Below are 18538 nucleotides of genomic sequence, written 5' to 3'. Positions count from 1 at the left end.
AGATCAAACTTAATGAAATAGTACAGTCACCAGGATCGTCATTCTGACCTTAACAAATGTTTGGGACTGTGGACCAATCTCTCCTGAATTTTGAGGTAATTTGGAAGATTTATCCAAATACCCATAAAGAGAGTTTTGAACACTTGAAGCAACGTATGCAGTGTTAGATGAATCACTAACAGTTGCATTCATAGTTAAGTTAGGAGCTGCAATGGAGAGAAGAGAGGAAGGATCCTTGCTAACCCCAAACAGGGGATGGATCTGGGGAGTAGGGGAACCCTGAATACAATTAGGATCACCTTTTTCTACAAATGAAGGAAGCAGGAATCCAGTATCAAAAGGAGTCACCCCAGGCATAGTTCCTTTTGATCCCAACGGCTGCTGACTAATGGAATGACCAAGTTGGGAAGAGTTCCACATATTGGATTTTGCTTCAGAGTAAGATCCTAGGATACCGTGGACAGAACTTGACGGAGAATTGGATGATAAAACTAAGTTTGAATCAGGAAATGCTGATCTTTCATAAATTTGAGATGGTAAACTTGATTGTTGCTGCACATGATTCGTAGAAATTTGAAATGTTTCTGCACAGGCATGTGCTTGTTGGGCCTGAGGCTTTGGCTGTTCATTAGGTAATCTCTGGGCATGCTGGCATGGAGCAGAATTTGGTTGGTTCTCCAATAAGCGTTGTGTGTGTGAGCTGAAGATATTCTGTTGCAGAGCCAGCTGAAAATCTTGAATTGGTAGCAAATGGCTAGATGAGGGTTGTTGAATAAACTGAAATGGCTGTTGATTTTCTATCAATTGTTGCTTCAGAACATCAGCCCCTCGTATGCTCTCCAAAGCAGTAGCAGTCATAGCTTGGTACTGATTGATGTCGCTCCCTAGTAACAAAGAGTCATTCCTCTGTTGCATCCATGGGCCCACACCAAGTGATTGGGGGCTGGAGGATGGAAAGCCTTGATTGCCAGCTCCAATCAGTGCCCACCTAAGAGCATTTAGCTCATCCTCTTTGGTATCTGAAGTTTTAAGAAAAGATGCACATTAAGATGAGAACATATCAAAATTTTATGATCCATTTTTTATGCATTCAATTAATTTATTAATGGTACAATCTCCTATTTTACATGATTTATGGCTAAAACCTCAGCCTTGTCTCAGTTGATGATAGCCATATATGCTAATTCTAAAAGATTAGTGTAGGATGATAAGATTCCAAGTTACAATTTGGCTGCAAGACAGTTAAACATCCTCGGTATGTAATGGAGCTACACACTAATGGAGTAGGTGAATTTACCGTTAAGAAAGGGAATTCCATGATTCAAGGGACGCTTAAACCTGAGAGGAAACAGAGATGGATACATGGGGAAGGTTGTCAAAGGTTCAATTTCCCACAACGATACCCTTGGGTGCCTCTCACCGGCTGTAGATTCATCCCATCCAACCTGCAATTACTAGAATGGTATATCAGTTCAACAGCCAGAGAACAAAACAAAAATAATAGACTCTCTTTAATAAATATCTTAGAATGATCGATGTTGGTTCCTTTCAACACATTTAAATTAGTAATTGTGTTTCAACAAAGTGTGCATCAAGCAAGATTTAAAAGTTCGACCCGTATTGAAATTTCAATCTCAGATCGGAACAATACGATTTCGGAATCGTACCGTGCCGTGCCGATACGGTTTCGGTATTTTTTTATTTATATATAGTAATTATTAGATAAATATATTTATAGTATATATAAAAATAAATTGTATATTAATTTTATATAAATTCTCAATTATTGAACAACTTAATATTGTTAAAAAAATAATTAAAAATAATTTTATTTAAATAAAATTGATATATCAAAAAACTCGAATTAAAATGGATCTATCTATAATAGTAAGTATATAAATTAATACAAAATATTACTTTATATATAATAATTATATAAATTAACTATTTATTCATTTAATTAATTATTAATTAAATAATATATACTTTAAATAGTAAAAAATATCAAATAAAAAATACAAAATAATAAAAAAAATTATCAGAATATAAATCTAATTTATTAGAATTTTTAAAGAATTTTTTAAACAAATTTAGAATTTTTAAAGAATTTTTTAAAAAATTTAAATGAAATTTAAAATAATACAAAATAATAAAAAATATATTAGAATATAAATAAGAATTATTATATATTTTTAAAATTTTTAAATAAAATTTAAACCATTAAAAAATAAATTTTCAGAATATAATTAATAAAATTTATTAAATTTTAAATATATTTTTATATATTTTATTAGGATAATTTAATTAGAATTTATAAAAGCCAATTCGAAATATCACATCTTTCGAAATTGTTTAAATTAATTAAATAAAATAATTAATTTATTTATTGGAAAAAAGAAACACGCTTGCGCGACCTGCGATCTGCCGAGGGGGCATTCGACGGTGCCGAAGGGTTGTCGGGCACTTCCAACGACGCCTTCGATGCCGCAGTTGGCGTCCTGCGACGCGTTCAGTGTCGCGGGACGTCTCTGGAAGCATCCTGACGCTTTCAGCGCCACCAGAGGCATCCCGCAACTCATCCAGGCATCATCGGAGGCGTCCGAGACTCCTCCGACGCCGTCGAGAAGGGAACGCCTCCTGTGTCGGTTTCCCTCGCCCGGCGGAACGGTAAAATCGTCTGTGCCAAGCAGCACGGAACGACATTTCATTCTATGGCATCGAGTATATAGAGACTTGGTAAAGTACACATAGTACGTGGTGACCCAACTAAGGTGAGTCAATTGATATGATTGTGAGATTATTGGCGTAATGGCTCAAAGGTCCGTAACGAGTTGAACTCAAAGGCAATACAAAAGATTGCACGGAGAAAATTTGAAAAACTTGGTGCATTCGAAAATTATAGGGCTGGTGTGGTGAACTTTAGGATAATGAGCATGGAGTTAGTTGAAGATTCAAAAAATATGTGAATTGTGAGACATTAAGAGTGCTTCAGGGTCTACACTTACGGGATATACCTAATGGCTATAGAAACTCTTCGACCAAGGAGCAATATGTTCCAGGTTGTAGTCAGCGATTAAGTTTGATTTCAAGCGTTTGCCTACAAAAGTATAAGCAAATAAAGTTGGAATATATAATATTTAGTCAGACTAGATGTAATCCTTAATCAACTAGTGTTCCATCGACTTGGGAGTCAATTGAAAAATCTTTGTTTTGATAACAGAAGAATGTTAATGTTCGGATTCCAAGTAGATCCAATTGAATGAGAAGACATCTCCAATCAACTGGACTGGTCAATCGACTCAAGAGTCGATTGTAAGCTTTTTGTTAGAACAAAAAACTTCTGTTTACTTTCAACTGACTCGAGTAATGAAATTGGTCGAATGGATTGTTAAAACTATGCTTTAGAAGTAGTTCATAACTGTTTATTGCAGTTAGTGGAAGTTATAGCAGTTTATAGCAGTTAGTGGAAGTTATTTCCTTAGGAAGTTATTTCCTTAGTTCTTTTTATTTGTATCTAAAGCAGAAGAAGATGTACTGTTCTGCTCAGTTTTTATTTTCTTTTACAACAAATGGTATCATAGCAATCTTCTTGAGGGACCTGTGTAACTTTAACACACCATGGAAGCAGAAACAAGTTTCTCTACTATTTCTCCACCAGTGTTCGATGGAGATAATTACCAGATATGGGCAGTACGCATTGAGACATACTTGGATGCTTTGGATCTTTGGGAAGCACTCGACGTTGATTACGAAATTCCTGTACTTCCTGCAAATCCTACCATGGCTCAGATCAAAGTACATAAGGAGAAGAAGACGAAGAAGTCAAAGGCTAAAGCTTGTTTGTTTGCTACAGTTTCAGCCACTATATTTTCTCGAATCATGTCTCTTCAGACGGCAAAGGAGATCTGGGATTATCTCAAGTCGGAATATGAAGGAGATGAAAGAATTCGTGGAATGCAGGTGTTGAATCTAATTCGTGATTTTGAGATGCAGAAAATGAAGAAAACAGAGACCATCAAGGAGTATGCTGACAGACTTCTTGGGATAGCAAATCGAGTTCGATTACTAGGTTCTTCATTGACAGACTCAAGAATTGTTGAGAAAATTCTTGTAACTCTGCCCGAAAGGTTTGAGGCTACCATCACTACTTTCGAAAATACGAAGGATCTAACCAAAATTAGGCAGAACTCTTGAATGCCTTATAAGCACAAGAACAGAGGCGTGCAATGAGGCGAGAGGGAGAAATTGAAGGAGCCTTACCAGCCAGGCATAATGATGTTGGCAATTTCAGAAAACAAAAAAACAAGAATCCTCAAGCAATAGGAGAAGGTTCATTAATGGGCAATAAGAACAAGGCAGGAGACAAGAAAGCTGGTGCAAAAGTGAATTATCCTCCATGTCATCATTGTGGCAAAAAAGGTCATCCACCTTTCAAATGTTGGAGAAGACCCGATGCAAAATGCAGAAAATGTAATCAAATGGGACATGAAGCTGTCATTTGCAAAAATAAGAATCCACAGCAAGAAGAAGAGGCTAAAGTTGCTGATCAAGACGAAGTTGCTGATCAAGACGAGGATCAACTTTTTGTAGCAACTTGTTTTGCAAGCAATGTAGAAATTGAGAGTTGGCTAATTGACAGTGGTTGCACCAATCATATGACCAATGACAAGGAACTGTTCAAAGACTTGCACCCAACTAAAATCACCAAAGTAAGAATAGGAAATGATGATTATATTTCAGTCAAAGGAAAGGGAACGGTTGCCATAACCAATTGTTCAGGTACAAAACTCATCTCTGAGGTTCTTTTTGTTCCTGAAATTCATCAAAATTTGTTGAGTGTTGGTCAGTTGATTGAAAAGGGATTTAAAGTTGTTTTCGAAGACAATTTTTGCCTCATTAAAGATGCAGCCAATCAAGATATCTTTAAGATAAAGATGAAAGGCAAAAGCTTTGCTCTAAAACCATTAGAGGAGGAGCAAACTGCTTTCTCAATTCGTGAAAATGTCACTGAGATTTGGCACAAGAGACTCGGGCATTATCATCACCAAGGAATGCTGCAAATGAAATCCAAGATGATTCCAGAAGAGCTTCCAAAATTTGCTGATCAGATTTCATATTGTAGGGCATGTCAATTCGGCAAGCTCAATAGAAAACCATTCTCCAAGTCAACTAGCAGAACTTCAAGGAAGTTGCAATTGATTCACACGGATGTTTCAGGGCCTCAAAGAACACCTTCTTTAAAGGGTAGTCTCTATTACATTGCCTTTATTGATGACTTCACTAGAATGTGCTGGATTTTCTTCTTGAAATTCAAATCAGAAGTAGCTCAAGTTTTTTTGAAATTTAAGGCAAGAGTTGAAAATGAATGTGGCTGCAAAATTCAGACTATAAGATCTGATAATGGGAAAGAATATACTTCTACAGAATTTAACAAGTTTTGTGAAGATGCAGGCATAGAACATCAACTTACAGCTCCCTACACTCCTCAGCAAAATGGAGTTAGTGAAAGGAGAAATAGATATATCATGGAAATGTCAAGGTGTATGCTGCATGAGAAGAATTTGCCAAAAAGTTTTTGGGCAGAAGCAGCAAACACGGCTGTGTTTCTTCAAAATAGACTTCCCACAAAAGCAGTGAAAGATAAAACACCATTTGAAGCTTGGTATGGTTATAAACCAACTTTGAAATTTCTTAGAATCTTTGGTTGTTTATGCTTTACTTATATTCCACAAAACAAGCGTGATAAGCTGGATAGAAAAGCTGCACCTGGTATTTTTATAGGATATAGTAATGTCAGCAAAGCCTATAAAGTTTTCCAGCCACAGACTGGAAATATTATAGTAAGCAGGGATGTTTACTTCATGGAGAATGAAGCATGGAACTGGGAGGATACAAAGAAGAAAAATCAGACTGTGACAGACTTGAAATTCAAGTTTTCTAGTTTAAACACTGAAGATGAAGAAGGTTTGCAGGATGAAGCAGTAGATGATGTTCATGTAAGAGGAACTAGGCTGCTCTCTGACATCTATGAAAGATGTAACATTGCCGTGTGTGAACCTGCAAACTATGAGGAAGCTAAAAATGATCAAAAGTGGATAGTTGCAATGAAGGAGGAGCTGTTCATGATTGAGAAGAACAAGACATGGATCCTAGTGGAAAGGCCTCAAGATAGAAAAGTAATTGGAGTCAAGTGGGTGTACAGAACCAAGCTCAATGCTGATGGTTTTGTCAACAGACACAAAGCAAGACTTGTGGTGAAAGGCTATGCTCAAACATTTGGTGTGGATTACTCTGATACATTCGCACCAGTTGCTCGATTGGACACCATTAGATTGTTGCTTGCTGTTGCTGCTCACAAGAATTGGAGAGTATATCAGCTTGATGTAAAATCAGCCTTTTTAAATGGTGTTCTGCAAGAAGAAATCTATGTTGAGCAGCCTGAAGGTTTTAAAAGGAAAGGGAAGGAAGACAATGTGTTTCTTCTCAAGAAAGCTCTTTATAGTTTGAAGCAAGCTCCAAGAGCTTGGTATAGCAGGATTGATGATCATCTGCTAAGTTTAGGCTTTGAGAAAAGCTTATTTGAGGCCACTCTTTATGTCAAACATGAAAGCAATAATCTTCTCATAGTTTCTCTCTATGTTGATGATCTACTGACAGGAAATGATGCAAAGCTGGTTGAGGAGTTCAAACTTGAAATGATGAAAGTTTTTGAGATGACAGATCTTGGATTGATGACTTCCTTTCTTGGATTGGAAATTAAACAAGCTGAGCATGAAGTTTTTATCTGTCAGAAGAAGTATGCAAAGGAGATATTAAAGAAGTTTAAGCTTGAAGCATGCAAGGAAGTAAGCACTCCTATGAATCAAAAGGAGAAGCTGTGTAAAGAAGATGGTGCTGAAAAGGTTGATGAAGGGTATTTCAGAAGCTTAATTGGTTGCTTAATGTATCTCATAGCAACAAGGCCTGATATTTTAAATGTTGTAAGCATTTTGTCTCGGTTCATGCATTGTGCAAGTGAATTGCATCTCAAGGCTGCCAAAAGAGTAATTCGTTATGTCAAAGGGACAAGTGACTTTGGAGTCAAATTCAGAAGAAGCAAAGAATTCAAGCTTATTGGCTTTTCAGACAGTGATTGGGGAGGTTCCATTGATGATATGAGGAGCACTTCAGGCTACTGTTTTACTCTCGGATCTGGTGTTTTCTCTTGGAGTTCGAAGAAGCAAGAAACAGTGGCTCAATCTACTGCAGAAGCAGAGTTTGTTGCTGCAACAACTTCTATTAATCAAGCTTTGTGGCTAAGGAAGATTTTAATGGATCTCAAGTTTGATCAAAAAGGAAGCACTCAAATATTTGTTGATAATCAAGCTGCTATTGTCATTTCCCACAATCCTGTGTTTCATGGGAAAACTAAGCATTTCAATATAAAGCTGTTTTTTTTAAGAGAAGTGCAGAAAGAAGAATCGGTGATGTTAATTTATTGCAAATCTGAAGATCAGTTGGCGGATCTTTTCACAAAGCCTCTTCCTGTCAGCAAGTTTGAGTTTCTGAGACAAGAAATTGGTGTTTGCAGCTCCTAAAGCAAGGAGTGGTGTTAAAACTATGCTTTAGAAGTAGTTCATAACTGTTTATTGCAGTTAGTGGAAGTTATAGCAGTTAGTGGAAGTTATTTCCTTAGGAAGTTATTTCCTTAGTTCTTTTTATTTGTATCTAAAGCAGAAGAAGATGTACTGTTCTGCTCAGTTTTTATTTTCTTTTACAACATGGATGAACAAGAAATCACCTAGAAAAGTTTTCTAGTCAACTGCCTAAGTGTTGAGTGTTGGCTGTGTAATAGATATTTTTTGTATGGTCAATCAACTAAGAATATTTTGTTTCGGACTGGAGGTGTGCATAAAAGAATTGTTTGAGCCTTTCCATATACAATTTGAGGGTTGTTTGGCTTATATAAAAAGGTGCTAGATATATATTTTTACTCTGTTCTAAAGTGCACCAATCAATTTTAAAAAGTTATGAATCATCAAGGCTTCACATCTTTAAAAGATCTCTTACTTTCTCCATTGTGCTTATCTATATCCACACTAAAGTCGGTTTTCTCTATGTACCTACAGTTCTATTTTATGTCAAGAGAAGAAACCATTTACAAGGTTTTCTCTAACCCTGAAAAGAGATTTCATAGTAACTTTTTTAGTGATTCACCTAACAAATCAGTAGATCGTGATATAAGTGCACGACTCTAAACCATATAATATTCTAATGGTTCGTGTTGTGTTTATTGTTTATTTTCATTTTATTTGTATTATTAACACATTCAATCAAACAAAATTGCACGTTTGACTCCTTATTGTTTATATTTAGGTCACCAACTACTGACCCTCCATCCAGTGGACCATTCACCACCCTACACAATTTGATTCCACGGGTCATCCGAGATGGTAAGTGGTGGCATGCTTGCCACATGGTCGCGGGGTCGAACCGCAGGGCTGTCGGGACGTAAATCCCCGGACCCTGTGCAACTCACCTCACCTCCACTTATCCTCTCGGCTGCCGTGATTTACCTCCCTCGTGATGGCTTGGGGTCGAGTGCGGCGGGAGCGCTGGGGGCGAGCGATTTCGCCTTTTGCCACATTCACTACCCTACACAACTAATAACAGAGTAGTATTTTTTAGCAAATATTGAAGTTTCTGTTAGAGAAGAGTGTTAAAGAATCCTATTGCAAAATTAATTTTTTAGCAGATATTAACACTCTTATGAAGTGTGCAACGTTTGTAATCCTCTCAAGTGTCAACAAAGTAGCAAAAAGGGGATTAGATAGACAAAACAATCATGGTTTTTCCTGTGGTGGACGGCAAATCACAATTTGGGGAGCAAATTGTAGAGTATTGTTATAGTTAAATACATTATATTATTTATATTATTCAGTGCAAAATTTATGGATAGAGAACCACACATAAGCTATATCTAATACAAGATTCATATAGCCAATGAAAAATTAAGTCCGCATTGAAATTCCAAGCAAATTCTGAATTTGCATTGACATCATTTTCAAAAGAAGGAAATCATAATTGCCAAACAATATTCTTTCAGCAAGCAAAATTTTTATTTTTCCTTCTATTTTCCATATGGTATATTCTTATTTAAAAATTTTATACCACTGACATACTTATGAATTCTATTGTTCTGTGTTGTTACTTGTTACAATCTAGCTACTGATGAACACTTAATATATGCCCCAAGTAATGTGAATGTAATTATTGAACAAACAACCTAATTCAACAAAGGAATTCATATGTCAACATAGAATGAATCAAGATAAATATAATAGTTCTATTTACCATTTATGTTTATGGTGAGCTTGTTTTCCTCAGGAAGAACACTTGGACCATTGAAATATATAAATTTTCAGCTTAGTGGTTATAGTTTACAGGGTTTAAGGAATTAAGTTGGTTATGAATATATTTCATAGACAATTTCCTGGAGCGTCTATACTAATATAATATCATGTGACTATATAGATCTATTTTCCAAGAGAAGGCCAACAAGCACAATGAAGATCCAATTAACACAACATTAATAAAACATGAAGACAAAATGGTGAAGTGACAGCACACATGATACATTCATAGACAAGCTAAAGACTCGAGAAGAGACAATGAACAAAAAAAAAATACTGATTCATTATACAAGCTAGCGACTCAATTTTAAATATAGTTTTTTATATATTTTATTAAAATAATTTAATTAGAATTTATAAAAATCAATTCGAATGAGTTTATTGAATTAATTAAATCCGTTGCCTAAGTTTTTTTCGATCGTCATGGTGCTACAATAAGCATCGTAGGATGCCTCTGACGTTCGCGTCCTGCGATGCCTCCGGGATGTCGAAAAAATGTAAAAGAATAAAAAAGTTAACAGAAAAGAAGATTCTTACCAAGCAAATGCTTTCGACGGTGAGAAGTAGACCGATTGATGTAATCAACGTAATGTTTAGAAGGTTTAGGGCTTTAAACTAAAAAAAAAAAGTTTATGCGCTTCGCGCAAAAGCGAACACTTGTGTTTTGCGGGAAGCGCAATGAAGCGCGGGTTGGAAAATTGATTTTGGTGGGCAATAAGGATAAGACGGCTATTTCGCGAGTATCGTAAACCAATTTCTCGAGTGAATGAGAAATTAATATTTAATGAATGGCTGATCTGATATGATCGAATGGAAGTTTAACTCGCATACAAGTTAAATTCATGGATGAACGCTAACTCGAATATGTGGAACCATTGAGAGGTATGACATTATAATTAATTTCGTTGATTAATTAATTGATTGAGTAAAAGATTAATCATTATGATATTAATTAATTGATTCATTAATATTTACAATAGATTAAGTAAAAAGTTAATCAAAGTAATCAATTAAATTAATTAATCATAATAAAAATGTTTAAGTAAAAAGATTTAAGGGAAAAGACATATCTCATATCCTTTTATCTCTTGAAAGAAACCTTTCAACTCTCCTTCATCCCTATAAAACAAACATCATTCCTTCCACTCAACTCACTTAGTTCTCAAGTTGTGAATTCTCCTATTAAGTTCTCTTATCTCTCTCCTCTCTTAAGAGTTTAAAGGCTTCAAAAGTTCAACAGAACTCAAAATTTAGAGTGCTCATATTTCAAGACGCAAGTCGTCGTATTTTGGGAGATGATTGCCAATAAACAACAAGCATCTGGGCGGGACAATATCCTCTTAAGGAAAACAGGCATGACCTTTACCTCGACCTTAATACTCTTATCTTTATGGATAAGTTTATCCAAAAGGATTGTATCAATATCTGCAAGAATAACTCTACAACCGACGAGTTTAGGTCGATAACGGCAATACTAAGAAGGATATGCCTTTTACCTGAAGGGGTACTTCGATAACCGAAAGGGGATGTCGAGAGTATAATGGAACAAGGTCAACATCGCCATATCGAGCTCCACCAATTAGAGTCATCAACTCATCGTTAAGATGACTAATTGGACCCAACTGTTGGATCAATACCACATATCCATAAACCAACAATCTTAAGACAATATTAGCGATTATGGCGACCATGCGTTCCACTCCAACCGGAGAGAAATTGGAGAAATTCTCCTTAATTGTCTTCAAGCGATGACAGTAAGAAAAGAAATGTATCTTTTAAGGTTACTATCAAAAGATGTCCTAATGCATCTAAAAGTGAACCTCAAGCGATGGGAGAGTTACTCGCAAGGAAGAATCAAATTTTCTTATGTGAGTACAATGCCTTAAAAGGATGGACGACAAAACTATACCATGGGTATAATGTAACAATGATGGTCAAGACTTTGTGGGGCATTTGACTAGAATCACAAAGTTGAGGATAGTGAATTTAAACTATCCAAATAGAAGACTAACGAAAGTCTTCAGATAGAAGATCAAGTCCATTTAGTAAAAAGCTAAACTTAAGTTTGACTCAATGAAACCTAAGTGGAGGTCAAAATAAATAAGTTAGAAGGATTACATCACATGTGTTGCAAGTGACTAAGAAAAGAGTTAAGTGTCTCACTAAGAATAAATACAATCATAATCAATACTCCAATCAAACGACTACAGCTATGGCTCGACAAGATTGGAAGACCAAGGGATATATACTTCTTGAGTCGAATATCTCTCTAAGAGTAATACAATCCTAGTCATCACTCCAATCAGACAACCGCAGCTTTAACTCGATGAGATTCTAAGACCAAAAGATGTATATTTCTTGAGTCGAGTGTCTCTCAAAGAGTAAATACAATCTTGGTCAGCACTCCAATCAGATGACCACAGTTTGGCTCAATGAGATTGGAAGACCAAGGGATGCATATTTCTTGGGTCGAGTAAATGCAATCCTGGTCAACACTCCAATTAGACGATCACACTGGTCAACACTCCAATTAGACGATCACACTAGATTGAGCACTTTTTTGAGAACAAGTGTAATCGTGATCATCATCCTGATTAGACAACCACAATTTTAATTCAGTGAAATCAAGGGATTCGATTTATGGAGACTGCTTGTAAGAAAGATTGAGACCCTTAAAGTGTGTTATAAAACACTAGAAATGTGGCTGGAAAAATCAACTGAGTAAGATCATCTATGGTGATTGAGGGAGAGAATGTAGGATATTGCTCAAGGAAGAGCAACATTCAATAATTGACTATATCACATTCATCTCAATTTGAGTAGATGATAAAAACTATGTTGATTAGTTTTGGGTTTATCCTGCAAATTGTGGGGGAAAATATCCTCTCAGTAAACCACAAGCTCCAATGAGATAGAAATGAAAAATCTTTATAGGCATTGAAAGGTCACAAACCTTCTAATGAACCCTATAAATGTTAGGGTTAAACAATGTGCCAATATATATGATACATTATGGTATCTAAGAAATTATGAGAAGGGCACTAGTGTAAAATAATAAGATTTGAAATGACTTAATACCATTAAAGCAGTAGATCTCTAGTGATAAAATCTCCATTGAATATGGAGAATTGTACGGATCCGCTAGGCCTACTAAGAGATTAATTATACTGCATGTCTTAGGGAATAAGTCTAAAACTCAATATTTAAATCGAGTAGTGGTAGCCCAACATGTTGACTAACTAAACTACAAGATTCGAAACACCTAGGAGTAATTACTCCAACTCATTCCCGGAGACAAAAGGTGCAACCTGTAAAATAAAGGATGAACAAAAATTTTTAATGATTCCTATATTATATTATAAAGAGTATAATAGGGTATTACAGGATACTCTTAATAGGAGATCACCTATATAAGTGTGAAGACGGGTCACTTCAATGAAACACTTATGAATCCCAAGCTTTATCCATTGTTAAAACGGACACGATAGAGAACTGGTACAAGCCTAGGAGCTATTATGTGGATATGATTGTCTTGGTTTACATCAACGGCTGAATAATTCAAGACATAGTTCATTGAGCAGCCAAGTAAATCCAATCGTATTCCACTACGGAAGGTTCAAAATCACAAGCTATCTCTCCTAATGCAATAGTCTTCCGATAAGACTCTTGTTTGAGACTTGAAACCTATCTATAACTTTCATTCATGTGGGGGATTGTTGGAAAATTGATTTTGATGACAAATAGGAATAAGATGGCTATTTCACGAGTAGACCATCATAAATCAATTTCTCAAGTGAATGAGAAATTAATCTCTAATAAAATGTTGGTCCGATATGATCGGCCAGAAATTTAACTCGCATACGAGTTTGATTTATAGATAAACACTAACTTGAGTCTGTGAAACCATTGAGAGGTATGAAATTATAATTAATTTCGTTGATTAATTAATTGATTGAGTAAAAGATTAATCATTGTGATATTAATTAATTAATTAATTAATATTTACAATAGATTAAGTAAATAGTTACTCAAAGTAATCAATTAAATTAATTAATCATAATGAAAATGTTTAAGTGAAAAGATTTAAGGGAAAAGACACATCTCATATCCTTTTACCTCTTGGAAGAAATCTTTCACCTCTTAGGAGGAACCTTTCATTTCTGTAAAACAAATCTCATTCCTTCCACTCAACTAACTCAATTTTCAAGTTATGAATTCTCCGCTTCAGTTCTCTATCTCTCTCCTCTCTTAAGAGTTCGACAGGACTCGCAATTTGAAGTGCTCCTATTTCAAGACGCAAGTCGTTGTATCTTGGGAGACGATTGCCAATAAACCATAAGCACCTGGACGGGACAATATTGTCTTAAGGAAAGGAGGCCTATCCTTCACCTCGACTTTAATACTCTTATCTTTATAGATAAGTTTATCCAAAAGGGTTATGTCAATATATGAAGGGATAACTCTACAACCGACGAGTTTAGGTCGGTAATGACGATACTAAGAAGGGTATGTCTCTTATCCAAAGGGGTACTTTGATAACAGAAAGGGGATGTCGAGAGTATAAATGAGATAAGGTCCACATCGTCATACCGAGCTCCACCGGTTAGAGTCATCGACTCATCGTCGAGATGACTAATCGGGCCCAACTGTTAGATCAATACCACAAATCCATATACCCATATTTAAAAATACCAACAGCATGCGCCTCAGAGACCTCGTGCGCTTTCGAGGGCTTGGAAGCACAAGGCTTACGCCTCACTGCTCTTCGCACTTTAGCAAGCGCTTCACTCGCTTTTAACAACTACGCCTGCAACTATATTCCACATCCTACGTTGTCAGTATATTTAATATTTGCATTTAAATTAAAGAGATAGTAGTTTGTTACTATTCTCTTCATTCTTTGTATGACTTTCTCCTCCGAAAGATTTTCGAAAGAAGAATATTAGTAGATTGCTCATTCAAAAATGGTCCAAGGGATTGTGGGCTTTAAAGTAATAATCGTTGGACTATGAATCAAGTAACGGCCCAAGTTTTTATTTTTAGTTTTCCGCTGCATCTGTGTTTGGTTTTCGTAAACGAAAAGAAATTTTCAACGAGCAATATTCACTCGTCCCCTCTATTGCACTTTTTGATCCTATAATTGATATCGGAGTCGGGACACTCTGAATAGGCTTAATTTCTTTTCCATTTTTTTTTAAAAAAAAATCTTTTCTTTAAATAGATTTCTAAAATCTTTTATTTTTCCTACTACATTTCTTGCACTACTTACTCAAACCCGAAAAAATCTTGGAATTTTTAAATTTTATCTTTGCTAAAAAAATGTCTAAACAAAGAGAATTCAGTACTGCTCGTCCACCCCTCCCCTTTAATGGCAACAACCAAGTACTAGAAGGAGGGAATAAATAATTTATACAAACCGAAATCCAAAATCGTTAAAAACAATTTCAAGTTACTAGTCGGCGAGTTCAAAAAACCTCAGGAAATAGAGAAGTGGATCACGGATATCAAAAAGAAGGTTTAATTCGATGCTCGAGGCACAAATCTGATTCTATGTCGACTAACAAAGAAAATCTAAATCAAATATGTCGATTCGATAGTGCAAAGAACCTCTAAGACAAATTGATCAAACTTCCCAAAGAATCATCCAACTCAAAGATAACAAAAAGAGATAAATTAGTTTATTTAATATTCACATGTAGAATGCAGAGTCCGCTAATTAATTACACATAAGAATCAAAGACATTTTGAATGAACTCCACTCAATTGGGCAAACAGTGGAAAATCGAAATATAATAAGGTATGTGTTAAAAAAAATTTCCTTAAATACATTGTGGACATCAATGGTTGATACATACAAGGTATCTACGGATTTATCTACAGTAAAACTAAATAAATTATTTTGGGAATTAAAATTATATGAGCCGGCTAAGTTGATTCCATATGAGAAAGGTATAGCCTACTTGCAAGTCAAATTAAAAGAAAAAAACCCAAGTCAAAACCGACAAGAGCCAGAGTTGGAAGATGAATCGAAGTTGGACGAGGAAGGAAATCGTGAACTAGTCTAGAAGATGTTCAAGAAGAAGAAGGGTTTCACCAAAAGGGATGTCAAGAGCAATCAAATCAAACGGCAAACAAGCAGGTTAGAATAAACCAAGCAAGCTTAAATCGGAAGTGGCGTGCTACGGGTGTAACGAAAAGGGACATTTCAAGTCCAAGTGTCCTAATCTAAAGGAAGACAAATCCAAAAATATAAGGAAGAAGAAAACACTTAAAGCAACATGGAACAAATCATCCTCAGAGTCAGACAAACTAAACAAGACCAACTTCATGACTAGTGGCAAAGGAGGACATAACCCAATCCGAATCCAAATTAGAGTTTTAGTCCACATATCCGTATTTGGTTGAGACAACCAAGAAGAAGAGATAAACTCTCCCTTAGTTGATAAATTGTATAGTATAATTGTTTACTTAACTAGAAAGTTAGTTAAATCCAAACAGATTTGATCCCTTCAAAAGGAAGTAAAAGTCCTTAAGGGGACGATCAACCTAAGTTTTTTAGTTAACCAAGTTCAAAAATGAATCTCAACTCAAATCCAAAAACTTAAGGAAGATAATTCTCTTTTGAAAGGTCAAGTTGAAGAACTTAAGGTACCATTGGAAAAGTTCACTTTGTGCTCTAAGTATCTAAACATGATACTTGAAACTCAAAGGGTTGTGTACAATAAATCAAAACTCAAGTTCAAATCTAACACTCAACATAGAACTTACATGTCTTTAGTAAATAGAAATGTTAACAAAAAAGTTCAAGTATAGGTTAGAAAATCACACTTAATCAACAAAGTAGGAAATAAATTCTAGATTCCAAAAGATTGAATTTGCTATGTGAATAAACAATATCAATGCTCTGATTGGGGAAGGGAAAAATAAAATTGTATCTTTGATTTAGGAGAGCATGTTTTTATTTTTTGAATTGCTTGTTTAGTTTATGCTTCAAATGCCATTTTTTAGCATATGCTTAATATAGAATGGATAGACATGGCAAATATAAGACAAAATAATTTTATCTTGATCAAGGTTGAGATGATAGTAGGGTAAAGAAACTTGTCAATGCATGTCTAAGTTGAATCATGTGTTCCACCTAGTGCAATTGACTTAGTAGATCTAACTAAAGCTACCTCAGTCCAAATTGAACTAGCTAGAGCAAGACTTAGACTTAGTACTAAGTCTCTTAGTGAGATGTTTCGAAAAAACTTTGTTAAGTCATGCGATTACTTTAATGATATCCACTATCTCACCACAGCTTGGAAGTTTATTCTAAACGCACTTACATGGCAGACCCAAAGCTAAGTTTGAATCTAACACAAGATTAAACTACCTTAGACGAATTATGAATTATTCAATTAAAATTGAAAGATTCATCTCACAAAAACATATAAGGCTCCCTCTATTGTATACACAAAATATGTGAGATGTTAGGAAAAGTAAATGAAAAATATTTTTGAAATGCTTTCAAATATTTATATATTTATTCAAAAATATTGATGTTTTTTTTATGATTTATTGGTGTGTGTATATATATATTTTAAATTATATACCTTTAAAAATTATTGGCCAAACATTTGAACTTATAACATCTTTCGGTAAACCTGAACCCTAGACACATGCGTATATCTTTCTTGTGATTAACAAAGATGTCTTAAGAGTGCCAAATTAAGGTGAGCCCTATTAAAAGACCAATTTTTTTTAAAGGTTTTTTTGTTAATAATTTTTAAAAATATATTCAATTTCCAAAATGCTTTGAAAAATAGGAAAAATGAAAGGTTTTTTCAAATTAACTTTGCATTTTGAAAAAGGTTTTGAAAAATATCTTAAAATTCCTTTAAAATTTTCACAAAAATTCTTTGAAAATGTATTTGCAATATTCTTCGAAAATTATATTTTATAATATTTTAACAATACATGTTTTCAATCAAGAATTAAAATATCTTAAAAATTATACTTGTAGTCTTCAAATAATTTGAAAATAAATTTGAAAAAGGATTTGAATAGATATTTAAAATAAATTTGAAAAATATTGAAAAGTTAAATGATGATTTTCAAAGATATTTTGAAATGTCTTAAAAAATATTTTGATTTGAAAATGTTTGAAAACTGTGGTTTTTCAGAAAATCTGATCATATATTTCAATAACCTTACGCCCTTTATACACAAATTACACTCCTTACGCCCTTTATATACAAATTACACTCGAATTAAAATCACATAATATCTCTTAATTAATTACAACTGTTATCACATTAAATTTTGCTTATTATACAATATTAAATCAAATCTACAATAAATCTGTCCATTAAATCTACAACAAATCTGCTTAGATTAGTTCCCGCACTCCCCCTCAATCTAGGTGGTAGAGGCTTTCCAATCCTAGGATCGTGTTCATCTCACTTAGATTAGGTATGAACAAAGCTTTGGTAAGGATATCACGTGCTTGATGCTTAGATGGAATATAGTTGAGGGTGATTGACTTATCTTCAATTTTCTCACCGATGAAATGTCGATCAAGCTCCACATGTTTGGTACGATCATGATGAATTCTTGGCAATTGTGATAGGCAACTAGTTGTTGTATAAGATTTGAGTAGGGTGTCTCAACTTTGAAATTGTTTAGCAGCCGCTTTAGCCATATCCCTTCACAAATACATGAGGCAAGTGCTCTAAAGTTGACCTCTGCACTACTTGATGTCGGGCAAATTGAGGAGACGATAAGAAAAGAAACTACCGAAAATAAAGCAAAAACCTGTCATACTCTAGATGTTACCAAAAAAAAACTTTATTCAATATAGAGGATAATTCCTCAAACAGCTAAACACATATTTAAATAGACTCTAAACATAATATCTAACTTGTAAAGAAAAAACAAATCCTGAAAAAAGAAATATTCATAATAGACTCGCAATCCTAGAATCTCTAAACGGATTCAAAATCTAAAAATACAAAAGACAAAAATTATCAAAAATACTCTAAGTATCAAAAATACCTTGAATGCGAAAAAAATAAAAAATTATGAAAAATAATAATTAAAATCTTCGGACTCTCCTACATCAGTCGTCCCGAGTTAAAAAGAACTCGTCCTCGAGTTTAAAATAG

The 18538-nt window shown here is 34.6% G+C and overlaps 1 protein-coding gene across 2 annotated transcripts in view; it reads right to left on the bottom strand.

Moving 5' to 3' along the window:
* Positions 1–18538, bottom strand: part of LOC122038473 (auxin response factor 12-like) — a 73371-nt gene that overhangs the window by 8164 nt on the left and 46669 nt on the right. For both annotated transcript variants that reach the window (XM_042598244.1, XM_042598245.1), the window contains exons 11-12: positions 1298–1445; positions 49–1019 (exon numbers count right to left, since the gene is read on the bottom strand). In XM_042598244.1, coding sequence (XP_042454178.1) covers positions 49–1019; positions 1298–1445 — 1119 coding nt within the window. The remainder of the gene's footprint in view (positions 1–48; positions 1020–1297; positions 1446–18538) is intronic.

Source organism: Zingiber officinale, chromosome 1A (assembly GCF_018446385.1).
Source record: "Zingiber officinale cultivar Zhangliang chromosome 1A, Zo_v1.1, whole genome shotgun sequence".
NCBI lineage: Eukaryota > Viridiplantae > Streptophyta > Magnoliopsida > Zingiberales > Zingiberaceae > Zingiber > Zingiber officinale.
This window is presented reverse-complemented; position numbering and strand designations above follow the sequence as displayed.